This window comes from Fundulus heteroclitus, chromosome 21 (assembly GCF_011125445.2).
Source record: "Fundulus heteroclitus isolate FHET01 chromosome 21, MU-UCD_Fhet_4.1, whole genome shotgun sequence".
In the NCBI taxonomy this organism is placed as follows: domain Eukaryota; kingdom Metazoa; phylum Chordata; class Actinopteri; order Cyprinodontiformes; family Fundulidae; genus Fundulus; species Fundulus heteroclitus.
In genome coordinates this window covers 25,802,479-25,828,169 of record NC_046381.1, presented here as the reverse complement: position 1 = coordinate 25,828,169, position 25,691 = coordinate 25,802,479, and the positions used below count along the sequence as shown (strand labels likewise).

General features: G+C 40.0%; 1 protein-coding gene across 2 annotated transcripts; it reads right to left on the bottom strand.

Annotated features, from left to right (window-relative positions):
* Positions 1-16,711: 16,711 nt before the first annotated feature.
* Positions 16,712-20,082, bottom strand: LOC118556886. 2 transcript variants are annotated; one of them, XM_036125435.1, is made up of 4 exons: positions 20,063-20,082; positions 19,641-19,726; positions 17,716-18,565; positions 16,712-17,635 (listed from the first exon to the last, which is right to left on the bottom strand). In XM_036125435.1, exons 3-4 carry the CDS (start codon positions 18,550-18,552, stop codon positions 17,309-17,311), a joined length of 1,164 nt encoding a protein of 387 aa, XP_035981328.1. In that variant the 5' UTR covers positions 18,553-18,565; positions 19,641-19,726; positions 20,063-20,082; the 3' UTR covers positions 16,712-17,308. The 2 variants fall into 2 exon arrangements, with proteins under 2 accessions (XP_035981328.1, XP_035981327.1); XM_036125434.1 differs by lacking the exon at positions 20,063-20,082 and having other exon boundaries at positions 19,641-20,041.
* Positions 20,083-25,691: the final 5,609 nt, after the last annotated feature.

The window sequence follows — 25,691 nt, the reverse complement described above, 5'->3', positions numbered from 1 at the left end:
TTGAAAACAAATTTATTATAAATGGTTACCCCATTACACATATTAAATGTATTAAACTTTAAAAAAAATCTTAAGCAAAATGTCTTTCTACCTCAAATACATAGTTTGTAGTGGCTGTAGCCCGTCCGACTTAGTGCTCCTGCTGGGCCGCCACACCAGCAGCCACGGTCTTCTTTCTGGAGTCCGGGAACTCCGCGCGATGACGAGAGACAACTTGGAGGAGAAATTGCAGTTGCTCCTCATCCTGAGTTAGCCTTCGGTTGTACTCCTGGATGAGGGCAACTCCTCGCTCTGCGTGGTCGTTGATGACTGCTATCCTCTGCACGAAAGCCGCGGCTGTCCGGAAGTCTTCCCGCTCCATCCAAGTAGCAGGATCGGCGTCGAGGAAGCCGTCTTCCAGGCGCAGCTTCTGGAAGAACCGGCGGGTGTTGGTTGATGCCATGTCTTGCAGTTGGAGTCCAGAGACGGCTTGGCTGGTCAGCTTTGGGCGCTTTGCTGGAAATTCATCTCCCACTGTGGTGTGAAGTGAGGTGAGGATTTTCCTCTTCTCCTCCAGAGTGACCAGGGGGTCAAAGAGCGCCAGAGCGACAAGCTCCTTCGAGAAGTACCACAGGTGCCCTTGCAGCTTGGTCAAAGCTGCCTTGCCCACGTCCCGGTCGACGTCCATGTAGGTTGTCAAATCCTTCAGCAGTTGCAGGTCGTGTCGAGGGGCAGCTGCGGCTTCCGGAGCCAGTGTCCAGGCTTTTGTGTACAGGCGACTGATGAAGACAGTGATTTGCCGCAGGCCCTTCTCCTCCCTCGCTGTGAGCTTGAATTGGCTCCGGAACATCCACACCTTCGGTGCATAGATGGCTTTCGACATTCACCTTGCATGGTGCATGGGTCCGGGGGCTAGAAACCTTACTCCTCGTGGGGGAACCTGGCCAAGGAAGATCACAGTCAATTCCAGCAGCTCCCGGTAGTCGTTCCGGAGGCCCTTGTGGTTGCAGAGGGTGCTCTGGAACCAGTTCTTGTCCACATGGTCCAGCAGAGGACGCACATGGGGGTGGGAATCTCCGGACTCGAACTGGCTCTGATCGATGGATTTCCAGTAATCTTGGAAGCGCTCAAACAGGGTCAATTTCGGACCTGACGTGGGGCCCATGACCATCGTAACAGCCGCAGCGAGGAGCAGCTCAAGGACATGATGGCGTCACGCGAAGTACAGGAGATCTTTTTTGAGCTGCTGGACACAAGCCCTGTTGTTTCGGCCAGTGTTGGAGGCTGTTGTGTCAAACGACATCCCACTGATGCGCTCAGTAAAGTCCCAGTCTTTGAGTGCCCTGACAACTGCTTTGGCAATCTCAGAGCCCGTTCCATTCGGCAGCTTGGGGACGTTGAGGAGCTGCACAGTTCCATTGCCTAAGACCAGAATGGGAAGTCGCTCGACATTCGCCTTGGTCGTAAGGTCTTGCATCAATTACCCATCCCAATGAACAATGAGCATGCAGCCCCCACGTAGCTCCTCCTTGAGTGCCACACGGGCATCCGTCCGGTGCTTCTGCCGATGCCGCCGGATTGAGCTGCGGTTAAGACGTCATGGCCGAGCTAGTGGGCTGCTGCCGACAGGACATAGACTGCTCCCCGGTCGGTCATCTTGGTCCTGTTCAGACATGCTGCTATACTTGGCGTGATCACGTTTGTCATAGCCCTCCTGGGGCACTTTGGAGGTCTTGCTTCCCCGTCTCCACCCTCCTCCTCAGCGGTATCTTCTGCAGAGGTGGACGATGATTCCAATTCCACTGTGGTCATAGACGTGCTGGCTTCATCCTCCGTGCGCTGCCTCTGTCGCTTCTGCAGCTCACGGCGTTGAGCGGCGCGGGCCTCCACTGCAGCTAATCGTGTGTCAACCGATCCCAGCTGTCCACGGCGACCAGGTTCGCGCTGAGCTAACAGAAATGCCTTATCCTCCTCATTCGTGAGGACATCCAGGGCATTGGTGGTGGCGACTTCAAAGAGATTTTTGGTTCGCTTCTTGAAAGCTTCCTCACGCACCGCTTGAGAGCCAGCTCGTCCCTTGTTCCGTTTTACGTTTCCAAACTCCTTATGGAGTTTTTCTATCTTTGCCAGGATGGTGTCCTTTCGCTGGAATGGGATCCTGGCCTTCAACCACAGCTCAATGGTAATTTTCATAACACCGTTGGCCGCCTCCCGCACAGACTTCTTCTCGACCTCGATTCGGTATTTTAACAGTCCCAGCACTTGAGACCCGGCAATGTTTTGCAATGGAGCAATCAAATAGCGACGGTTCACTGCTGCCATGATAGATTGATGAGTGATGACTCAACTTGAAAAAAACTGAGGCTAAACTTCAAGGTCAATGAGGGAGGTGTAAATGTTGTTGGAATTTGAAAAAAATTCAACAGGAGAGTTTTTTTGACTATTGGAACGAATTCCGGGGGTTGGAGCTAAAAAAAAATAATTCCAAAATTTACCCCTCATTAAGGACCACCCTAATGCACAGTTGTGCGTTTTTGTCAGATACTATGATGGCAAAGATTTCCGAGAAGAGCTGCTGCCATTGCTTCCACTCGAGGACAACACCACTGCTGACATCATCTTTGGAAAACTGGAGGATTTTTTTTAAAAGCCATGGATTGTCCCTGGATAAAATCAACCTGACAGTGACAGATGATGCACCTGCCATGATTGGAAAAAATAAGGGTCTGGTGAGCAGAATAAAGACTGTCGCTCCTAAAACTAACACACTCCATTGTATCGTCCATCAAAGTCTGCTGTGCGCAAAGCTAAGTGGGGAGCACCATTGAAGACGCTGGCTATGTATGTGCTCACCATGTTCGGTTCAACCTACAACTGTGAGGCTGCGTTCTCCAAGATGAACTCGATTAAAATGCACGAGAGGAACTGTCTGTCAACCCAGTCTTTGGAGGACTGTTTGCGCATAAGTCTGACAGCGGCCAAGCCTGATGTCAAAAAGTTAGTGTCAGAGGGGATATGTAACTTCAGCCATTGATTAATTAGTGTTATAGTAGTCCATTTCAGCCTTGTGATTTGATTTCCCTATAGCCCACTTAACGTTTTATTTGCTGTGCGAACAATATTTGTGACCTGTTTTGTTCTGGTTCAAGGCTATTTATTTACCATGCTATTTTAAATTGTGCCAGATTGTTTTTTCCTCCTTTTTTAGTCCTGAGGAGTTTGCTAGTTCCAAGCATGTTGTTGAGACTTTGAAATAAAAAACAAATGTTAAGTAAGGACATGAGGAAAAGTTATGTTTTTTAAAAAAAAAAACAGTTTGAAACAATAAATACAAAACAGTGTAACAAGTCTGTCCTCATTTTGGGGTGTAGCCTAAATGGAGTCATAAATGGTGGTGATTACTGAGAAGAGACTCAGTTGTTGCTGCTTTTAGTTGCTTTAATAGTGTAGAATAGGCCTACATATTTTCTCTTTGATCCTCACAATTTTGGAATCCAGTCGCAGGCCAGATCGAACGGCTTGGCGGGCTGCCAGTTAATGATCACTGCTCTATGGGATGGTGTTGCCCTCAGGCAACAAACCACTATTTTTGCCCTCACACTGCTCCTTTAATTTTTTTAAATAAAATATTACTTTAGAAGTCTGGTGATAAGTCTGTGACCAATGACATTTGAGGTGTGCATGGCTTTGACCTTTCCTCTGGGGGTGAAACAGTTCTTTTTGGAACCATAGCTGGCTTGGACATACTGCTAGCAGAAGTTAAGATATATTTCACTTTTTAACATCTTTAAATTTATATAACTTTGTATAAATAATATCTGTGATGTACATTCATATGTGAATAAGCATATTTGATTCAGTATAGACACTTTTTGTCTTTATTTATTTACTGAAATGGTAGTTTTTCATCTGTTGCCTCAGGGCAACATTGCACAGTTAGACCACTTTTGTTTAACAATAACATTCTCATGGATGGAGAAGTGCAGAGATGCATAGTCATCACCAAAATCTATTTTTTTGCTGTACTATATACTATTACTCACAGAAAATAGACTGAAACATTACCTGCCATCAAAACTAAAGAAATAGGGCTTCAAGATGCTTGTCTTGGTTAGTTCTGATGGTGTCCCACACAATTTTGAGATCTACACAGGTAGAGTTGTGCAACCCCCTGAACTGGCAGATGTAGGAGCAAGTGGCAACGATGTCTTCCGCCTGCCCCAGCCAATTCCCAAGCAGCAAAACTACAAGGTGTTCTTTGACGACTTGTTCATGCGTGTCCCTCTCATACTCACACTTGCTCAGCAGGGAATTCACTGTACTGGTACTGTTTGTAGCAACAGATTACCAGGTGTGAACTTGATGTGTGACGCTTAGTTGAAGAGAGCTGGACGTGGATCTTTTGAACTGAAGACAGCCAGGTTGGAGAAACATCCTCGCATGCGTTCGGTCAGTTTTCTCAGTAATTTCAGTGGAGCACACCCAGTCACCGAGGTTGACAGGTAATTTTGAGGAAAATGCTAAAATCTCCGAAACATTGTCCCGAACAAATGGCTGTAGCTGAAAAAGTATAAGAGATATCAAAATAATTATTTCACCGTGACTATCAGCAGGCTTTTGAGGACTATGGTGGCTATATTTATGTTTGTACAAAAATCGGTGTAGGCACAGCAACGATGTAAAAAAGTGCATCATTTGGGGGGAAGCAAGTCTGATCGTCTTTCAGGATTTTGCACATTCGCTACTCCCGAACAAATCGTTCCTGTGGGAAAACCGTAACAGTTATCCACAAAATTCCTTTTTTATGAGTGGCAGAAGGGTCTGGACATGCATGTGTGAAAGACTCATGTCTGTACATCAAACGGTTCAGGAGTAGCAGCGATGCGAAAACATGTGTTGTTTGGGATGTTCAGGAGTCATTTTTCAAAACAGCTCCATAGGAAATGAATGGGGAGGGTTTTGGGTTTGTACTGCTCTGGGGTGATTTGCAAAAAATCCTACAGCAATAAGGATTACATTTACTGAATCCAGACATAAATGCCTACATTTTGGTGTATAATTTGTCTATGTAGAGTGGATATTGAGCGAGTAGGCTGAAGTTGTTTGGAGTTGTGAAATCATTGAAAACGCCAGAGTGGGCCACTGTAAAATTACAGCATTTTCTCCTTTGATTTGGAAGGGGCATTTTGGTTTTGTATGGGAAGTTTGTGGGTGTACACCCTACGGTTCGGCCCTGTGCTCCCCACCTGACACCTAACAGTGTCAGGTGGGGAGCATCCTGCTCCTTCCACTTGATTCTGGTAATGGCACATATTGAGGTTTCATCCTGGTGGAAATGGACTACCTCAGAGACCTCTGACCCAGGCGAATTATCAAAAAGTTCCATTGTACAGTTCTCCTGTGCAGTTTTTAAAGTATGTAATTTGCACATACTTTCACAGTGTTCTTGTTGATGTCAAGCAACTGTCAGGCCTACAAGTTAAGAAGTGTTTCATAATTGACAGACAAATCCATGCACCATGTTTAATATGAATGTAGACACAATAGCATATAAACTTCTGTAGATATAATGATCAAAAACCTCATTTAAGCATAGGGTCCTGCCTTATGTAAACTTTGGAAAGTTGTGATATGAAAATCCTGAGCAGAAGGACTACTGAAAATGCAGAAACATAATAATAAGTCAAATAATGTAAACATGATTTTTTTTTGGTCTGAAATGTAAACTGTTTTTTTAAATAAAGTAAAGACCAAAATTAATTAATCTTTTTTCAACATCAACGCCGCAATATTATGAAAAGACGTCTCTACCTTCAATGCTGTAAATAGCAGCTTTTCGTCGCAATAGAAATTTTTCTGTCTTGTTTAAAAGAGCTTGGTAAACTCCATTGAGTTTATATTTCACAATGGTTTCATATTCTGCTGGATTCATTTTTGTCGATGTAGAGATTTTTCAAGCCCCTTCGAAAATGTAAGCGCTGTCAGCTAGCGAAACATTCAGCTATTACGTCACCTAATTTGCATAAGCAATAACTATGGCACGAGACAAGGTCCTATAAGCGATCTTGGGATGGAGTATTTTAAGAATAGGTCAGAGCTATATACTACAGTTTATGTGTATGTTTTAATTGTGCATAAACTAACTAACTGAATGGAAGAAGTGAGTTGTTGATATTTAGAGTGGTGCGGTCGTAACCTTCAGCCACACTGTTTTTGCAAATTTGTGACGACGATCATGTATTTCAGTGACATGAGAACAATGTATGATTTTCGAACCATGTTTTAAATTACCAACACACTGTTATGTTAGTCTTTTATTTTTGTGTGGAAGTGGGTGTAAATCTACGACGGCGTATTAGGGCCATTTTAGACCAAAAAAAAAAAAAAAAAAAGTAAATTTCCGCCTAAAAAAGTTTGGAGATTAATTTCACATATTTTCCAGAAAAAAATCGGAAATTTTCTAATTTTGAAAAGTCACAAATCTCTTCCTAAAAACTCAGAAGTTTTGAGATTAATTTCACAAATTTTCAAGGGAAAACTCGGAAAATTTCGGTCGTTCATAGGTCGCACATTTGTGGGGAAATAAATCAAATATTTTCATGATTAAAGGCAGATATTTTTAACATTTAAAGTAGGATATTTTCCGACATTGTTAATTCAGAAATTTGCAAGAACAAAACTCTGCAATTTATTAGAAAAAAACTCTGAAATTTGCTGATATTTTAAAAGCAGATATTTCTGACAAATGATGCCTGAAGTCCTCTGAGATTGAAGTAGCAAATTAACGAGATGCGCTTCTAGACGTTTCCCAAAGTCTGCGGTCGCTACATGCGCTCTCTCTTCCTTGATGAGGTTGACTTCTCTCGGGTGCAGAATTGACATTATCCGCCTCGGACTTATCATCGTTTGTGAGGAAGAACCTTCCACATGGCTGCATCAAGTAGGTGGCATTATGCTTCTGTAGTAACTAATGCATGGGAGTTACAAGTCACATCTGAATTTTCTGGCAGACAGCTCAGTTAGCAGTCTTTTAGTTAACGCTAATGACATGGTGCTCCGAGCACGGTCTGTTAAGCTTTGGCACCAACTGTTTAAATATTGTTAGATAATGTTCTGATACAAAGACAACTGTTTGTTATCCTTCTATATCCTTCTATATAGATAATGTGTTGGGGTGGTGTGATAAACAACAAATAAGTGGTGCACGTCTGTGCAAAATTGACAGTCAACCTGTTGCCACTGTTAGATATCCACTATTGTGTTACATCTTCACAGAAACGCGCGGAGTGACCACTGTGTCCGAATTTCTTCGTGAGCGCAGAGTTCCAGAAGAAGTCATCAACCGTTTGGAAGAGGAAAAGGTAACAGATGAGAGATCCTTATATGAATTGGAGTGATAATGGTCTAGGTTTATGAGTGGTGATTTATAAAAGATAATAGCACATGAATAAAACATTTATTCCAGCAGGATAACCGCAACACTTTAGGGCATATATGGCCAGTATGTAGGATAAAGAGCCATTTTTGTCCTAGTTTAGAGAGGATGTTTTATACTTTATCTAAAATTACTCGTATTTTCATTCTCCTGTAGCAATTTCTAATCATAATTTGCTAATGAATGTGCTTTATTTAGAATTAAACAGACTTGATGGGGTGCAAACGTAGATTACCAAAATGTGATTAAGTTGGTATACTGTAATAATAACTATGGGCTCAGAAAAGTGTTAGCAGAGAAGCATTATTTATAAATTTAACAAAAGTTGTACATTTAGTGCACTTGATTTAAAATTGCAGGGAAATTGGCTGCTTTTTCTTCAGTCCAAATTGTTGAGATCATTATTCATTTGAGTACATAGCATTAAAATAGAAACTGAAAATGTCCGCTGACGTATATAAAAAAACTCCATCCAAAAATGTCAGTCAGGCCTCGCAATGGCTTCTTCTTTTACTCTTCCTTCAGCTTCTCCATCTCTGTCTCAGTCTCCTCCTATCTCCTGCTCTCTGTGTCAGATGTTTAAGTATTCCTCTGCATCCTTTAGAGATAATGGTACATGAACATTTTGTAGCTTTCGGAGCAAGGGTGTCAGAATTGGTGACGCAGCACCGTGCTGTTGAAAAAACAGCTGATAGCCGGCCCTTAGCCAGTCGAGGAGTATCAACCATCTTCTAGTCTGATTTATTAATTTGTCCCAGGCCAATTAATAACTACAATTCCTTTGAATATTTAACCCTCAGTTTCCCTCATCCAAACTGCTAAGCAATAAAACCTCCTCTATTTGTTGTTTTGTATAATCCACCAGGCTCTTACTCGCAATTTTTGGATCAGTTCTCAGACCTCTTATGTGATTTGGTGTTAAACACTTACAAGGTTATTATAGTGGGGGAATTTAACATTCATGTTGACACTGAATGTGATAACCTTAGTGTAGCCTTTAAAACTTTCCTAGATTCAATTGGTTTTGCGCAGAATGTGCATAAACCGATGCACTCTTGCCTTCATACTTTGGACCATGTGCTGACATATGGCATTGATAGTGAAGAATTAACAGTATTTCCTCACAACCCTGTCCTGTCTGACCATTTTTTGATAACCTTTGAGTTCAGTTTAAAAGAGTTCTTCAACCCTAAAAGAAGGTTTCATTATAGTAGATCTTTATCAGATAATGCTGTATCAAACTTTAAAGAGTCTGTCCCCCTTTTAATATCTTCAGTATCACAGAAATGCCCTGCAGATGGCAGCAATGTTGTTTCTTTCAATTCACAAATAGATGCCTTTGTTGATGATGTTACTCCCTTGTTGCGTTTTGCATTAGACCCTTGAAAAAGAAGCTGATTATACAGAGGAAGCTGGTTTAATTTCGAGCTACGTTCGAAATTTGTGTCTATACTTGCACAATATGAGTAAATTGGAGAGAAAATGGCGCTCTACACATCTAGAGCAGGGATTCCCAAAGTTTGATGCAAGGGTGCACGAGCTGAAAACTGTAATGGCAGTGTGACAGTATTTTTCCCCCCACACCATAAAGACATATAAATAAACATATCCTTTGTCAAGATTAAATTTAAAAACTGTAAATTTAATCAATAATCTTTTTTAATTATAATGACCCGTATTAGGCTTTATTGCTAAATGCTGTTGCACACTTACTGTTTCTTTAAGTTAGGTTGTTTTGGGTTCATACTGGAAGAAATGTGTGGCTTCCGGGGGGAGGAGCGATGGTTCAGGGGACTGGCGGAGTGAAAGCTGTCCCATTCTGTTCGTCCTAAAATAAAGTGTTAGCAGCAAAACCTCGGTCTGGTGCTTGGGTGTCGTAATGGCACGTTACAGTAATCACATGAAAATGTATTTATTTAAAACAAATCTTCTTCTACGCTTCATTTTAAGATGAAATATCTGCATTGTGCTGTATGCGCACATGGCTTGTGATCTCTGCTTAAATCATTCTGGCAAATATGCTCATTTGGCTGAAATCATGAAACTGTCAGGCAGGTGAGACATTTAAGGTCAAAGTTAGTCATTAAGAAGGAGAGGAAGAGAGTGAGAGAGAAATTGGAGGCAACAGAAGAGAGAATCGCAACGGATCCGGGAGAAGAAAACGAGCTAGAATCAGAAAATGTCTCTTTCTCTCTCCTGAATTTACGTCGTTTACATCAGCAGAGGAAGAATTTAATTTGGGCCGAAAGTTTTATTTAGAAGACTAAAATGAGTGACCATCTCTATGGATTGCGCAGCGTCTACAAAGCGCTGCTCATGGGGCCGTGATTGAACCAGTGACAAGCTCTGACGTGCATGTCACGCACACACCGCTGCCATTACCGCTCATGCTGGGGGGATTAGTGGTGATAGATGCAATTTCTTGATTATGCTCACGCACAGAGCTGTTTTACTTTTTATTGTGATTCAGACAGGCACAATTCAATTTACAGATGCAGTTTAAGCGCATATTCAGACAGAAACAGGTAAACCGGAGATGGGGCTACGGAGAGCTGAGGAGTGTTGCTATGGGCGTGTTTTCCTGCTGGATGTAACCGCTGTAAAACAATAAGAAACTGTAAACAGTAACTTTTTATTCCTCTGATTAATACCATCTTTATGGAGCGCTCTGTTATTGTTACTCTGTGCTGCTCTACCAAAGTGTAGCTTGCTGACTCGCTCATCATCAGACACAAATCAAATCAAACACACACACAGGCAGATCATTAGAGTTTAGTCTGAGAATCCACCTGCTTCAGAGACGTTTCAGGTTGTGGAGGTTCGACCGATCTTTCTCTGGCTTCTGCTGTGGATGTTCTGTGTAACTTTATTGCAGTGTTAATAAGATATATATATATATATATATATATATATATATATATATATATATATATATATATATATATATATATATATATACACATATATATATATATATATATATATATGTATATGTATGTATGTATGTATATATATATATATGAGAGAATATCATTATGATGATATTCTCATGGCCTCAGATAATGGACTTGTGTCTATACTTGTCTTAGATCTCAGTGCTGCATTTGACACAGCTGATCACAATATTCTCCTACAAACACTTGAGCATAGTGTAGGGATTAAGGGGAAAGCATTAGGCTGGTTTAAATCAAAATGGAATCTGTCGGACAGATTCCATTTTGTTCATGTTAATAATAAATCTTCCTCAAACTCTAGGGTCACTTGTGGAGTACCACAGGGTTCAGTCCTTGGACCAATTCTATTTACTATATATATGCTTCCGATTGGCAAAATTATCAGACAGCATGGGATTAATTTCCACTGTTATGCTGATGACACTCAGCTATATTTATCCATAAATCCTGATAAATCCAATCAGTTACTTCGACTGCAGTCATGTCTTGATGACATCAGAAGCTGGATGACTTTAAATGTCATGCTTTCAAACTCTGACATCAGGGTCTATTTCTCTCACTCTGCTGAGTTATCCATCAGTTCTCCAATCTACTTTGCTTGATTGTTATTTAATCTTTTGTCTTTTGTTCTGTCATTTTTTTCTTCATAGTAGGTACACCTGGTCTGGCGTTCTGTTAACTGTGACATCATCCAGAGAAGACGGCTCACCCGCTACTACCATCTAATGTAGAACAGATTACTACATCAATGTATGCTTCTGTGCTTTTTTGTCTCTCTTGTTGTGTCTCTGCTCTGTCTTCTGTAACCCCCAGTCGGTCGAGGCAGATGACCGTTTATACTGAGCCCGGTTCTGCCGGAGGTTTTTCCTTCCCGCTAATGGGTAGTTTTTCTTTCCACTGTCGTTTCATGCTTGCTCAGTATGAGGGATTGCAGACGACTCTCCCTGTGGCTCTACGCTTCTCCAGGAGGGAATGCTGCTTGTCGGGACTTTGATGCAATCTACTGGGTTTCCTTAGAGAGGAAACTTTTTGACCAATCTGTATAATGTGTTACCTGACTCCGCCAGATAGATTTGCTCCGCATATCCATCTGGAAACCTTCCGTTGAAGTAATTTTGGGAAGGGGCGAAAATACTGGTCAGCTGATTGGCCTATGTTGGTGATAGACGGGCCAAATAAACCAATCAGATTCGTCGTCGCTCTGTTACGAGCGACGACGAAAACACAACCACAAGCCAAGCTACTCTTGCTGCTGCAGGTAAGGGCTCGTTAGCTCAGCAGAGAAATACTCTGTAATTCCGATAAAACTTGCTCGATAGCCGCGCTAACGCTAGTTTCATCGGCTGAAGCCGCCATGTTCTTTAGACTGAACTGTCGCGCTTCCCGTTGCGTCACACCTCAACCCGCCTCAAAGCCAACGCTGATTGGACGTTCGTTTGGTGAACGGCTCCAAATTTTCTTTAACGGAGAGTATCCAGACTGATCTGCGAGTGAAACCTTGAAACCTCGCGAGATCAGGATGGTCTCACGAGGCTATATAATGTGATCCAATCTATATAATCTGATCCTATCTGTATAATCTGATTGAATTTGACTTTGTAAAGTGCCTTGAGATGACATGTATCCTGAATTAGCGCTATATAAATTAAATTGAATGGAATTCAAATTAACTACTGTAGTAGCCAGTTCGAGAGTTCTCTTGATAACTACATTCATTGTTGATAACTACATTATTCCTGGAGCTGTTTCTCACTCGGTCAGTTTAGTCCCATCATTTTTTGCTATATATATTTAAGAATATTTTGAATGGGAACGTGTTTCTTCAATTAATTCTTTGCAGTAATGTGTTGAGAAAATTCTATGCTATTCCATCTACAGTAAGATCTTTTGGCTAAACTGTACCAACTATACTGATTGATGTACATTTAGTTACTTTTTTCCTATAACTTGTATTTTATCCATAGACAAAGACAGTTCAGCTCAAAATTATTCTAACATCTGGCAAGTTTCAATTTAAAATCATAGTTTAATTTTAACAGGATGTTACTCTGTAAGTAATATTTATGTTTTGGAGTGCAATTTGATCCAAAATTTGGACACTGAATGTATGAAATAATGCTAAAGGGGACAATATGTGTAGCCTTATTAGAAATCAGTGCATGTTATCATGGAGAGAACTATATTAACTCTGTCGCATTCTTTCAACAGATCGACAAATATGTCATTCCTCTTATGGAAGACGGGGACCTGGCCAAATATATTTCTTCTTATGGAGATCGCTTGGCACTGTTGAACTTTTGCAAAGCCCAAAAAACAATGAAGACACAAAAAATGGGTCTGTTTGAAAAACTCCGGGCAAAACTTCAGATGCGAAAGGAATCTGATGCAAACAAAACCACAGACAAAGACTCAGTCCCAAAAGCAACAGAAGAAGGGGTACTTCCAGTTCCTAAAAGGAAAGGAGGGAAAGCTAGTCACAGAACCATTGAAATTGGTTGGCTGCACTGTGAAAATGGACAGGTAAAACATATCAGGGCAAAATACGGAGGAGGCACAAGGGCAGTACTTATTGGAGTACAATGCGGCATTGATACTGTTCTACAAAAAGGCAAAGAATTATTTTTCCCAAATGGAATATCAACCAAAGGCCACGAATCACACTTTAACTTTGAAGTGTGGGATTACAAACAAAACCCTGTCCAAGACAACCTAACCATTGGTTTGATCTATGACACTCTTTGCATGTCCAGGCTACGCTTTTACATAGCTACCTTCCCCAAGAAGGATGTGGAGGACGATGGAACCCCGGATAATGCTGTCATAAAAGTCCTTGAAAATTCTGAGCAGATTAATGATGACGATCAGGATGTGTTGTTGTTGGACGATGTGTATGTCGTTCAAGTGAGAGAATGTGATGCTGGTCAGGAGAGGAACATTAACTTTCAGGAAGAAAATGATTCCCTACCACAAGAGCAAGATGATGGTTCCCTTCACAACATCACAGAAGTTTACTCAATGGACCACCCTTCATTAACACAACCTGATTACCATGGTGACACAAGTACTAACCTTATCTATGATAACTATTCCGTTATAACCATAGAGCAGGAGAGTACTTCAAACGTCGCATCCGAATCATCTGATCTTGAAGTCACATTTGGCCCATGTGTCAGTGAGCATGAAGGACATGAAGATGACACTGAACCATATAATTTTCATGTGTTGCTCCAACAGTCTCCCTCCACTTCTAATGTTTCCAGTGATGTGGTCCAACAGTTCTCCCCCCCCAATGTCAACAGGTGCAAAGATATTAACCTTACACCATGGCAACTGTCTGGATGAAATGATCACTGCATTCTCAGATCCAGCTGTGTTGACACAAAACCTGATTATTGATCGACTACTTCCTGACAATACCAAGGAAAATGGTTGTGGTTCAGGTGTTTTGAGAGATGTTTTTAGCTCATTCTGGCAAGAATTTTATGACCGATGCACTTTAGGAACAACAGTGAAAGTCCCTTTCATTAGGCATGACTTCACCTGCGACATCTGGAAAGCCATTGGCAGAATTCTGCTTAAAGGTTATGAAACATGTAAGTACCTCCCCATCAAGCTTGCGCTCCCTCTTTTGGAGGAGATCTTGTTTGGAGCTGTGCAGAGTGAGCTTCTTGAAACCTTCTTGCAGTTTGTCAGTTGTCAAGACAAGGAAATTCTTCTAAAGGCTCTCAAGGATTTTTCCTCTGTTGATAAAGATGAATTATTGGAAGTCCTTGACAACTATGAATGTCGAAGAATAGTTGCTGCTGAAACACTTAGAGAGGTCCTGATGGAGATTGCACACAAAGAGCTTGTGCAAAAACCCATGTATGTTATAGATTGCTGGAGAGAGATTTTGCAGTCAAATCTTATCCTTAAGCATGATGAGCTTATACAGATGTATAACAGTCTCAAACCAACGCCTAAGAAGGTGCAGGCACTAATGCAGTTCTCTGCAATGATGACACCAAAGCAGCAGGATGTAGAGAAACACCTTAAGAGATACCTCAGAGAATTGGATGAAGAGAAACTGCAGAAGTTTCTAAGATTTACAACTGGAAGTGATGTGATGACCTGTGGCCAAATTGAGATTCTGTTTACAAATATGTCAAAATTCTCTCGAAGGCCTATTGCCCACACATGTGGAAGGGTGTTAGAGCTAGCTGATAGCTATGATAGCTTTCCAGAGTTCAGGTCTGAATTCAATGCAGTGCTGGACTGCAACATCTGGATTATGGACATTGTGTAGCTCATACATACATTCAACAAAGGTCACTAAAAAGAGGTGGGTTTGATGATCGCTTAATAGCAAGATATTAGATCACTTGTTTATCCACATTTTATAAACAACTTTGTGTATTAACATTTATATGTACCCATTTTTTGCGATAGACAACATTTTCTTTCAGCCAAGGAAAAGATTTCAATATTGTTCATGTTACAAAAAATATTTACATAATTACTTGAAATTCCTCAAGGGGTACAGCTTCATGTTTTTCTTATAGTTATACATCCCTTTCTGTATAGCAAAATCAAGCAGCATGATTTATACATGGAGGTTTAGGCCATGTAAAGAAGGCTCCAGTTATGGAGGATTTATGTTTTTGGTGTATACACCCTATTTGATATTTAATTTGTATGCATTTTAAAAATGTTTAAAATCTTTATTTGTAAGTTCAACTGAACTGTTTAGTATATTTCGTTTTTTTTTTTTTGCTCATATGCTCTGCTGAGTAGCACAAGTGCACCTTTATTTTCTCAGCACAATTGTTTAAAAATGTGCTTCATATTTTGTTACAAAGGGAATATGCAAGTTGTCATTCATATTCAATAAATGTTTGATTACACACAAGAACTATATAGTCTGACAGTGAATGATTTTAAAAAGTAACAAAAATAATACCAAATGCTAGAAAGGACACCTTTAGTTGAGAATCAGAAATCTGATTAAACTTCTAAATATATATTTCTTGAATATACAGATATAGTGTCAATGTGAATTATCTGGTGTTTTCCCAATTTTTGCTCCAACAACCTGAAGCTTCATGTAATGTCAAACAAACTTGTCTTTATTTAGATCTTTTTATTTTGCTTTGGACTTTTCTTATCAGCCTGTCACCTCTCAGCCACCAGCCACTATCCAATCAGCTCAGTCAACATCAAATAGCCCAAATCAACTCCACCCGCTGACAGTAATTACTGTCAGCCGTGCTCACCTGTTCACCTGCCTACATTTACATGCCTCAGCCAACTCATCCATGCCAGAACCTCTCTACTCATTTCATCTCATCTTCTCTTGTTTGATGTGCTTCAACTCTACCAGATCCTGTGTGCTCAAACAGCTGGACTGTTCTGTCGCTTCTCTAAAGAAAGTCACCTGTGTCTGCATGCTGCAGTTCTGCCTGTTTCCCCGTGAGTTCAAGCCACCCACACTGCACGTTCTGGTGGTTCCCGGGTCCACATTGCCTGTTCTGCTCTGTCACTGCCTGCATCCTCTGGTCTCCTGCTCATCCCTGCCATGGCCATCAGCCATTGTACAGTCTGTCAAGTCTGGTCCCCATCCTCAATAAATATTTTAAATTGTAACACTGTACGGCTAAATATCAGGTTCACCTGCATTATTCATTACTGTACATTCTGGCTTTAAACATGAATCCATTGCCGGCCCACAGTTACAATCTGGTTTAAAGGTTTATTGAAGGAAGAACCAGACTTGACAGAATAATAGCTGATGGTGCAGGTGGGCAGAGAGAAGCAGAACAGAAGATTCAGGTAGTAAACAGACCAGAACAGGCGATGTGGATCTGGGAACCTACAGAACTGCCAGAGCAAGTGATTGAAATTCATGGGGAAACAGGCAGATTTGCAGCATGCAGACACAGGCAACTTTCTTCAGAGAAGCAACAGAAGATTCCAGCTGCCTAAGCACACAGGAACTGGTAGAGTCAAAGCACATGAGATGGGATAAGACGAGAAGTTCTGGCAGGGATGAGTTGGCTGAAGCAGGTGTACTGTATGTAGGCAGGTGAACAGGTGACCAGAGTTGATAGTAACTACTGGCAGCAGGTGGAGCTCATCTGGGCTAATTGACTGCTGGCTGAGCTGATTGGACTGTGGCTGGTTGCTTAGAGGTGACAGGGTGAGAAAGTCCAGAAAAGTCCAAAGCAAAACAAGCAGATAACACAAGGCTCTTAAAAAAAATCCTGTTTTCACCAAGGCATGTGAACATGGAGGAACAAGTAATGAATCAAGTTAAAAACTGTGTTCAAATTTGTTATAACACATCTTATTTACTTTAACTGTTTCCCTGATTTATAAGAGAATCTTATAAGAGATTTTTCAGTATGAGTTAAACTGAAATTAGACACCTTTATTACAGGTTGCAGTTGTTGAAGGAAAAATGTAGTTTCATAATCCAAAACGGCAATTAAAATCGGGATTCTTTGCGGCTCAATTAATTACAGACTACAATCACACAACTGCACACCAAGGTAAAAAGCTTATTTGTTACATGATAAATACGATGAATATGGAAAATTAAATAAACATATAGAGAATAGTAAAAATAATTCTAACAGTAGTTTATTGGAGTACAGTGTTATAGTGCAGTTCGTATATCACATAACACAGACACCGTTGCAACCAGCACACCCAACCTAAAAGACAAAACTTACTGTAACTTAATCTAGATAAACCATGTCACTGTTGAACCCTAACCAGGCAATTCATGAACAAAAAAAAACACAATATTGCTTAGATGGGTGTGCTTCTTCACTGCTTTAGTAAACATCAGGAAGGTTTTTAACATTAGCAAACAATTATTTAACTGAATAAGAAATAATTATGATACCACTGCCACCATATAATAGCAAGGATGCTGAAACTGGAAAATCAATCAGCATGTTCAAAGATTTTCAAGTAATACTGCTCTAAGTGAGGTGTACAATTCAGCTGCATTATAAGCATCTGTAGGAGCCTCCCATTCATTCTCCTGCATTAGTAGTAGACACAGCTCAAAGACAGTCTCATCACAGGGAAACTGACTCTTGGGTGTGCACTCCTCCTTGCATACCGCAACCTCCTCCATGTCCACTGTTTTAAGACAGTCCTCAGCATCATACTCCTGAGGGACTGTGTACATGAGGATGGGTCGACCTCCAGCAACTTCTTGTCCAGGTCTTGGTCTGATATAGTGGGTATTCCATGTTCTCACTACTTCATTCACATCTCTCTAGGGATGAAAACAAAGGGTTAGGACAATATATAGGTAGATTATTGTTTGCAACAAGTAATGATAAAACTGAGGTCTACCTGGACCAGGTTGAGAAAGCAAAACTGGACTAAGCTTTTATCCAAAAAGCTCCCAGAGAAATGTCCATTCTCTTGAAGTGTTTTGAATATGTTCATCCAGAACTGAATGCTTTGTTTTCTCAGAATTCCCCACCAGGATTCTATGCGCTGATTGGCAGTGCTCCGTCCATAAATGAAACTGCTGTCTTTGGCAAAACTGTCGGTGTGGTTTCTTCTTAGAAACACCTGCATGTTGGCAACATGTCCATTTTCAGTTCCATTGTCTGCCCGGATCCTCTCTGGACACCCACCCAAACGTGTGACACATTCTATAAAATAGTTGGCTACAACTTTTGGGTCATTGTTTGTTGTGTAAGCTTCCATCCATAAAACAAAACGGCTGAAGCCATCAATGCATCCATTAATCCCAATACCATAGGGTTTCAATTTATCATAAGAGTCCATGTGCCAAAGAGCGTTTGGGCCTTTAGTGTTGTACTGCCGCCTTCTAAGACGACGAGTTCTTCTAAGTTCCACACCCTCAGGATCAAGGAACTTGATGATCTGTCGTATTGTGTCCTGCTGTACCACAAGTCCATTCTGAACTGCCCGAAGATGCAACCAGCGATATCCTTGCATCTGTCCATCATGCTGTAGTTCCTGCTGCAGAAAAGCTTTTACGTCATTCAGATCTGAATGGTGTTTTCTTCTGAACAGTCCCAGTTCACGGCAATGTCTCTTTAACGTCCGGATACTTAGCACTATTCTGTGATTCTGTGCCAATAACATTAGTATCTCTTTGTTACTAAATCCAATGGAGAAGTATAATTTAATTAGATCATCCGTCATGGGCGTCATTTCAGATCCAGGTCTGTGAAGAGATAAAAATAAAGTTACCATTTTTGCAGAATATTTTTCTACATTAAATTCACTAATGGTCTAGCTGTTGAAGTACTGTCACACTAAAAACATAAAAAGGACTTAGTTAGTCCCCTTTTAAAAAGCAAATAACTTTATATTTTATTTATCATCCCCATGCCTTACTGATAAAAAAAGCTTATTGTAAGAAATAAATGAGAATAACATTAGAAAATATGCAAAACTTGCTGTCATGATCTATACATGTATAAAATCTAAGAACACCTTTTGTATATTAAAAATTACAACCCTTGAATTGCAATAATTCCCAAGTCAAGGATTCCCTGATAACTATTTGAGGACTTAAGCCAAAATTATTATGGCTTCAATTTGTTGCTATAGTAATGACATTGTTTGTAAGTTGTCATGATTATTGTGACAATACACAAGTGTGTTTAATTCAAAATAAAGCACATTCAAATACATTAGAAGAAGCCATTGTGAGGCCTGACTGACATTTTTGGATGGGTTTTTTTTATATATACTGTACGTCAGCAAACATTTTTCAGTTTCTGTTTTAATGCTATGTACTCAAATGAATAATGATCTTAAAAAATTGGACTAAAGAAAAAGAATGCAATTTCAGTATAATTTTAAATGAAGTGCACTAAAAGTATAACTTTTTTAAATTTATAAATAATGCTTCTCTGCATTTTTTTCATCTACACTTTTCTGAGCCCATAGTTATTATTACAGTATACCAACTTAATCACATTTTGGTAATCTACGTTTGCACCCCATCAAGTCTGTTTAATTCTAAATAAAGCACATTCATTAGCAAATTATGATTAGAAATTGCTACAGGAGAATGAAAATACGAGTAATTTTAGATAAAGTATAAAACATCCTCTCTAAACTAGGACAAAAATGGCTCTTTATCCTACATACTGGCCATATATGCCCTAAAGTGTTGCGGTTATCCTGCTGGAATAAATGTTTTATTCACGTGCTATTATCTTTTATAAATCACCACTCATAAACCTAGACCATTATCACTCCAATTCATATAAGGATCTCTCATCTGTTACCTTTTCCTCTTCCAAACGGTTGATGACTTCTTCTGGAACTCTGCGCTCACGAAGAAATTCGGACACAGTGGTCACTCCGCGCGTTTCTGTGAAGATGTAACACAATAGTGGATATCTAACAGTGGCAACAGGTTGACTGTCAATTTTGCACAGACGTGCACCACTTATTTGTTGTTTATCACACCACCCCAACACATTATCTATATAGAAGGATATAGAAGGATAACAAACAGTTGTCTTTGTATCAGAACATTATCTAACAATATTTAAACAGTTGGTGCCAAAGCTTAACAGACCGTGCTCGGAGCACCATGTCATTAGCGTTAACTAAAAGACTGGCTAACTGAGCTGTCTGCCAGAAAATTCAGATGTGACTTGTAACTCCCATGCATTAGTTACTACAGAAGCATAATGCCACCTACTTGATGCAGCCATGTGGAAGGTTGCATCAAGTAGGTGGCATTAACGATGATAAGTCCGAGGCGGATAATGTCAATTCTGCACCCGAGAGAAGTCAACCTCATCAAGGAAGAGAGAGCGCATGTAGCGACCGCAGACTTTGGGAAACGTCTAGAAGCGCATCTCGTTAATTTGCTACTTCAATCTCAGAGGACTTCAGGCATCATTTGTCAGAAATATCTGCTTTTAAAATATCAGCAGTTTTTTTCTAATAAATTGCAGAGTTTTGTTCTTGAAAATTTCTGAATTAACAATGTCGGAAAATATCCTACTTTAAATGTTAAAAATATCTGCCTTTAATCATGAAAATATTTGATTTATTTCCCCACAAATATGCGACCTATGAACGACCGAAATTTTCCGAGTTTTCCCTTGAAAATTTGTGAAATTAATCTCAAAACTTCTGAGTTTTTAGGAAGAGATTTGTGACTTTTCAAAATTAGAAAATTTCCGATTTTTTTCTGGAAAATATGTGAAATTAATCTCCAAACTTCTGAGTTTTTAGGCGGAAATTTACTTTTTTTTTTTTTTTTTTTGGTCTAAAATGGCCCTAATACGCCGTCGTATAAATCACATTTGCAAAAGCTTTTTTCTTCTTTTATTTCATTAAGAGAAATAAAACATCTTGATTTCCACGCCAAATTGGCTGGAAATGAGGCGGGGTTGACTGTATACGTTCAGCAAGCTGAATGCGCGCTCCCGATGCAGGGGATACACATTCTGGCGGGGATAACTAGTTTGGCACGACACCTGCACCCTTCGCGAACCCAGCAGGGATAAGCGTGTAGGAAGATGGATGGATGGATGAACTGGGCTATTTCTTTTCCTTGCCATCAAGATCTCTGCCAACTGGCACCAGAAAATGGTATTATTGGACTTTCTTCATCTGGAAACATGCATACAGCACTTTACCTGCGCAGTCATGATGAACTGGTTGAACTCGCACAGCTGACAATACAGCGATCTGATTGGCTGAGCGGCAAAATTCTAATCACGTGACCTATAGGACCAGAGCGCAACAGTTTATATTTTTTATCAGCTATAACTTATTAATGTGCAAGTGCATGTGCAATTTTATTGTATTTTATTTATTCATATTTATTTTTCAGTTGAATGGACTCAGGGAAAATTGCAGATAAGAGACATGAGAAAGAATACAACTGATTTGATTTTTTTTTCTTATTTTACCATTTAAAAGCAGTGATCGGTAGGATCACGGAGCAGCACAATAATGCATTTTCAGTTTATAATGCATGCACTTTTATTTATGTATTTATCTTGATATTAAGAAACATATATTGTTTTTAAAAACAATAAAAAACTTTGCTGTTTAGCTGTTGAAAAATGGTTTCACTTGAAATTACTGACAGATCCATAAGAAAATATTGCTTTATTCATTTAATTATTTAATAATATACACTGTGTTGGGTCTTGGTTCAATAGGTTATGTGCAATAATTTAAATATGTTTTAATAAACATTGAACCAGTCCGGCTCTTGGCTTGTGGCACATTTGGTCTTTTGGCCCTCGGTGCATTTGACTTCGATATCCCTGATCTAGAGGGTGAGCTAATTATTGTCAAGAACAAACTGTGAAAACACTGTTGACCTAGAGTTTTAGAGAGCAATCCAGCAAATACTAAAAATATGTACGTAAACATATGAATTTAAAGAAAGGGAAAAAATCTCTAAAAAAAAACAGTCACTATTTTGCAAAAATATCCTAATCTGATTTAAAACAGGAAAAACCTAAGAGTGGTTTAATGTCAGTCAGTGAACATAAAAAGATCTCAATAGAGTGTATGTAACTGTCTAGTTTCAAACTCTACATAAAAGATGTCAAGTTTAAAACTTAAACTTAAAACTATCTTCATATTGGAAACCAACCCTTATACTCATACAACTACCTGGCTGTTCACTTGAACAATAATCTGGAAAGCCTTACAGGAAAAGTCAAAAACAGACTCTTCCTATTCTTTTTTTATCTATGATGGCATCAACCATCTTCTATGGTGTGGTCTGTTGGATCAGCAGCTGATCTACAACTGAGAGAACATGGCTGAATAAGCTCATTAGGAAGGCCAGCTCTGTCCTAGGATGCCCCCTTGACCCAGAGCAGGTTGTGGGATACAGATGGAGTCTAGCAAAAATAACAGCACTCTTGGACAATGTTCTGCCACCCCATGCTGGATGCTATAACAGTGCTGTAGTTCCTTCAGTGATAGACTGCTGCATCCTAAATGCATAAAGATCTATGCTGTTTCTCCCAGCGGCTGTTGGACGTTATATTATCACTGCTCCCAAAGAACACACAACACTGTTAAAACTCCTGCTGTTCTTAACACAGGTTTTCATATTCTTGTAAATGATCCTGTTTCAGACAAATATACAACACTCTTTGTATACTTTTAACATTTTCTTATTACACTTGTACATTTTGTAAAATCTTATTTCATAGCTGCGGTGTCTCCTAGTTATTTTGTAATTTCCAGTTCTTGTTTCTTTCAATTTGCTTGTCAAACGACTACTATTACACTTAATGTCCCCACTAATAATCAGATATAGGATTATTCTGTTCTATTCTGCTACTGTATTCTAAACCTAAAAATGGCCTCTGGCGAAAATATCTGCTTGATGTCTATCTCCAACCGTCATTGTTGGGGATGGCCAGTCCATCACAGGGCAACAGAGAGACACAGGACAAACAATCAGGCACACAAATCACAAATCTAAACAAATCTGTTGAAATATTAAAAATAAATGTCAAAAGATAAAACTTATGTGCAAAAATAAATAACATGCAGAACAGTTTTTTGTAAATCTATATGCAAGTGTAATAGTTAGGGATAACTGAACCCGATATTCAATCAGACACAGGGGAGTGCGTTTAGGAGGTTTAATAAGGAACAAATAAGGGTCGGGTAGAAACAAAACAGAGACAGTCTTCAGGTGAGTCCAAAGGGGAGACCGGCAGAATAAACTGCAAGGAACAGAAGCAGACCGGAGGAAATAATCCAGGGGAGAGTCCAAGCTCATGAGACCGTGCAGACTGGGGACTCCAAAACACAGGTCCATACCAGGTCCGAGATACTGGTAACTCAAAAAAAAGCAAAAAGGGATTAAACAGGCTTGGTAACTCACAGATAGGAAAAGGTCGGGTCAACAGGCAAACAGAACCCAAAGTCCAGCAGGCAGGTAACGTCCAGAATCCAGTTGGGCAAAAAACAGAAGCAGACAAGGGTCAGGCATGAGGTTTGAGACATTCTGGCAAAGAAATGACAGGGGAAGCAAGCTTAAATAGACAGGTGAAACCAAGTGACTAATTAACTAGGACAGGTGGAGGTAATCATGGGAAGTGAAATGACTGACAGAGAGAACTGGCTGACAGGATAAGTGGAGGAGAAACCAAAACTAAGTCAATCCAGAACCTAATACCACAAAGACCAAACCTAAGATAGAAACATAAGCTAAGACAGATCTAAAACTATTACAGCAAGATCCTCATGTTACATCTTCTTTATGTTTTAAGGGGATTTCACACAAGCCTAAATGCCCCATGAAGAAACAGTGTTCCTCAACACAGAAGGAAACTGACACAAGGCCACAAGAGACATTTTTGGGTTAGTAAATGTACATAGATATCCTTTTATCCTATACTATTTGCTGAAAAGATATTGTTCACTAAATTAAGAAATATCATTCACTAAATAAAACAGTAACACTTTTACAATAAGGTATACAAAATTTGATTAACTACTAAAGAACACCTTGGAAACTAATCAGGGAACTAATAGGTAGTTAGCCATTACTTTCTGGGGAACACACAGCCCAGCCTTATTAGGGGACTACTGGTTAGTTGCCTGGTAAAAAAGGGGGACTAATCAGGAACTAATGGGTAGTTACCAAGGAACCCACATAGGAATGAACCTGGAACAAATGGGTAGTTAATTAATAATGACTGGGGAACAGACAACCCAGCCTTATTGGGGGACTACTGGTTATTTTTTAGGTAATCAAACAGGAATGAATCATGAAAGGGAAGCAGCAAGATGGCGAAGAGAGCGGATGCGTAGCTTTGAGCTCTGGAGTAGCAAACTCCTTGAATGACAGTAGAACAGTCTTGAATTTACACATCAAAAAAAGGAATCTCGTCGTGAACTAACAATAATAATAACTTAAAGCCTCCTGTGAAAACGGGAAAGAAAACTACAAGCAAGAGGAAAACATTGACAGCAATGGCTAACAACAAAGCTAGCACCAAAACCAACAAGGCTCTGCTAACTCACGACTACTGCATGGACACTGATACCAGAGGGACGAAAAATACCCTTACATCACCATGCAAAACCGCTGTATCACACAAGAAGGCGAAATGAGACGATGAGGTCAGTTCCAATGCATCCAACTCCAAGCAGTTGAAAATCTACAGAAAATTATGCTGAACTTTGAAAAAGAAATGAAACAGAACACGCTCTCCATTGCAAATATTGCCAAAGCAGTGGAGTTCAATAGTGCTGAAATTCAAGATTGTAAGAAAAAAAAACAAAAGATGGAAAGTGAAATTGCTCAACTTAAAACCACGAACGCTGAGCTGACAAAGAAGGTCCAAGATTTTGAAAGAAAAGCGGCAGAATCAGAGTGCTATAAAAGAAGATGGAATCTGCACATCAAAGGCTTGAAAGAGCGAAAGGATGGAGATACAAGACAGGAGGTCGCCAACCTCATCAGACAGATTATGTCGCATTGGAAAGAAAAGATGGACTTTATCCTGGACACTGTACACCGTCTTGACCCAAACAACACCAACCACCTAAGGCAGATTATTGTATAGTTTTCAGGACGGGTATTCAGGGACGAACTCTGGCGATCCACTAAACAACACCCCATCTGCAGGGAGCTCAACATCCGTTTCGCTGAAGACCTCACCAAAGAAGACCGAGAAGCACGGCTGGCCCTGTAGCCCAAAGTAGAGCAAGCACGGAAAGCTGGAATAAAGGCGGTATTTAAAGGTCCATATGTCTTTATCAACGGTCAACAATTTATTCCTTGGAGACACAATAGCTCTACACAACATTCCTAACTTCAAATAACCTTATCAGTTTAGGAGTTATGTTACCTACAGTTCAATTTGTTCTCAGGTAAAACCCATTTAAATACTGTTCAACGTTATTTTATTTATTTTTCTAATTTTTTTGTTATTGTATTAATTCCTTATGTTTAACTTGAAAAGTGAACTTTCGCTAATTTCTGTTAATGCAAGGGGCCTAAGAGATTTGACTAAAAGGAAAAGTTTCTTTTTATCTTGTAAAGGGAAAAATGCTAATATAATATTCTTACAAGAAAATCACTCAAAACATGACGATGCACTGCATGAAAAGTGAGATTTTCGTCCCCGTAAACTACCGCAGATCTCCCTCATTTTCGGCAGTTAACGACAATTTGCAACCCGCCGCTGTTTGTCAGTGCCACAAATTGTCGGAACCGGACTATGACATATGTGGAGAGCGATCAGCTGTACTAATGGCCCTAATTAGCATATGAATGCAGCGAACCCGCGCGGCTGGCCTGGTCTGGCTTGAATAAACTACTTAAT

Coding starts and splice junctions, on each gene's coding strand:
- LOC118556886 (XM_036125435.1), bottom strand. CDS start 18,552: ATGACGCCCATGACGGATGATCTAATTAAATTATACTTCTCCATTGGA. Junction 17,636..17,715: donor GCTTTCTCAACCTGGTCCAG/GTAGACCTCAGT, acceptor TTTCATCCCTAG/AGAGATGTGAATGAAGTAGT.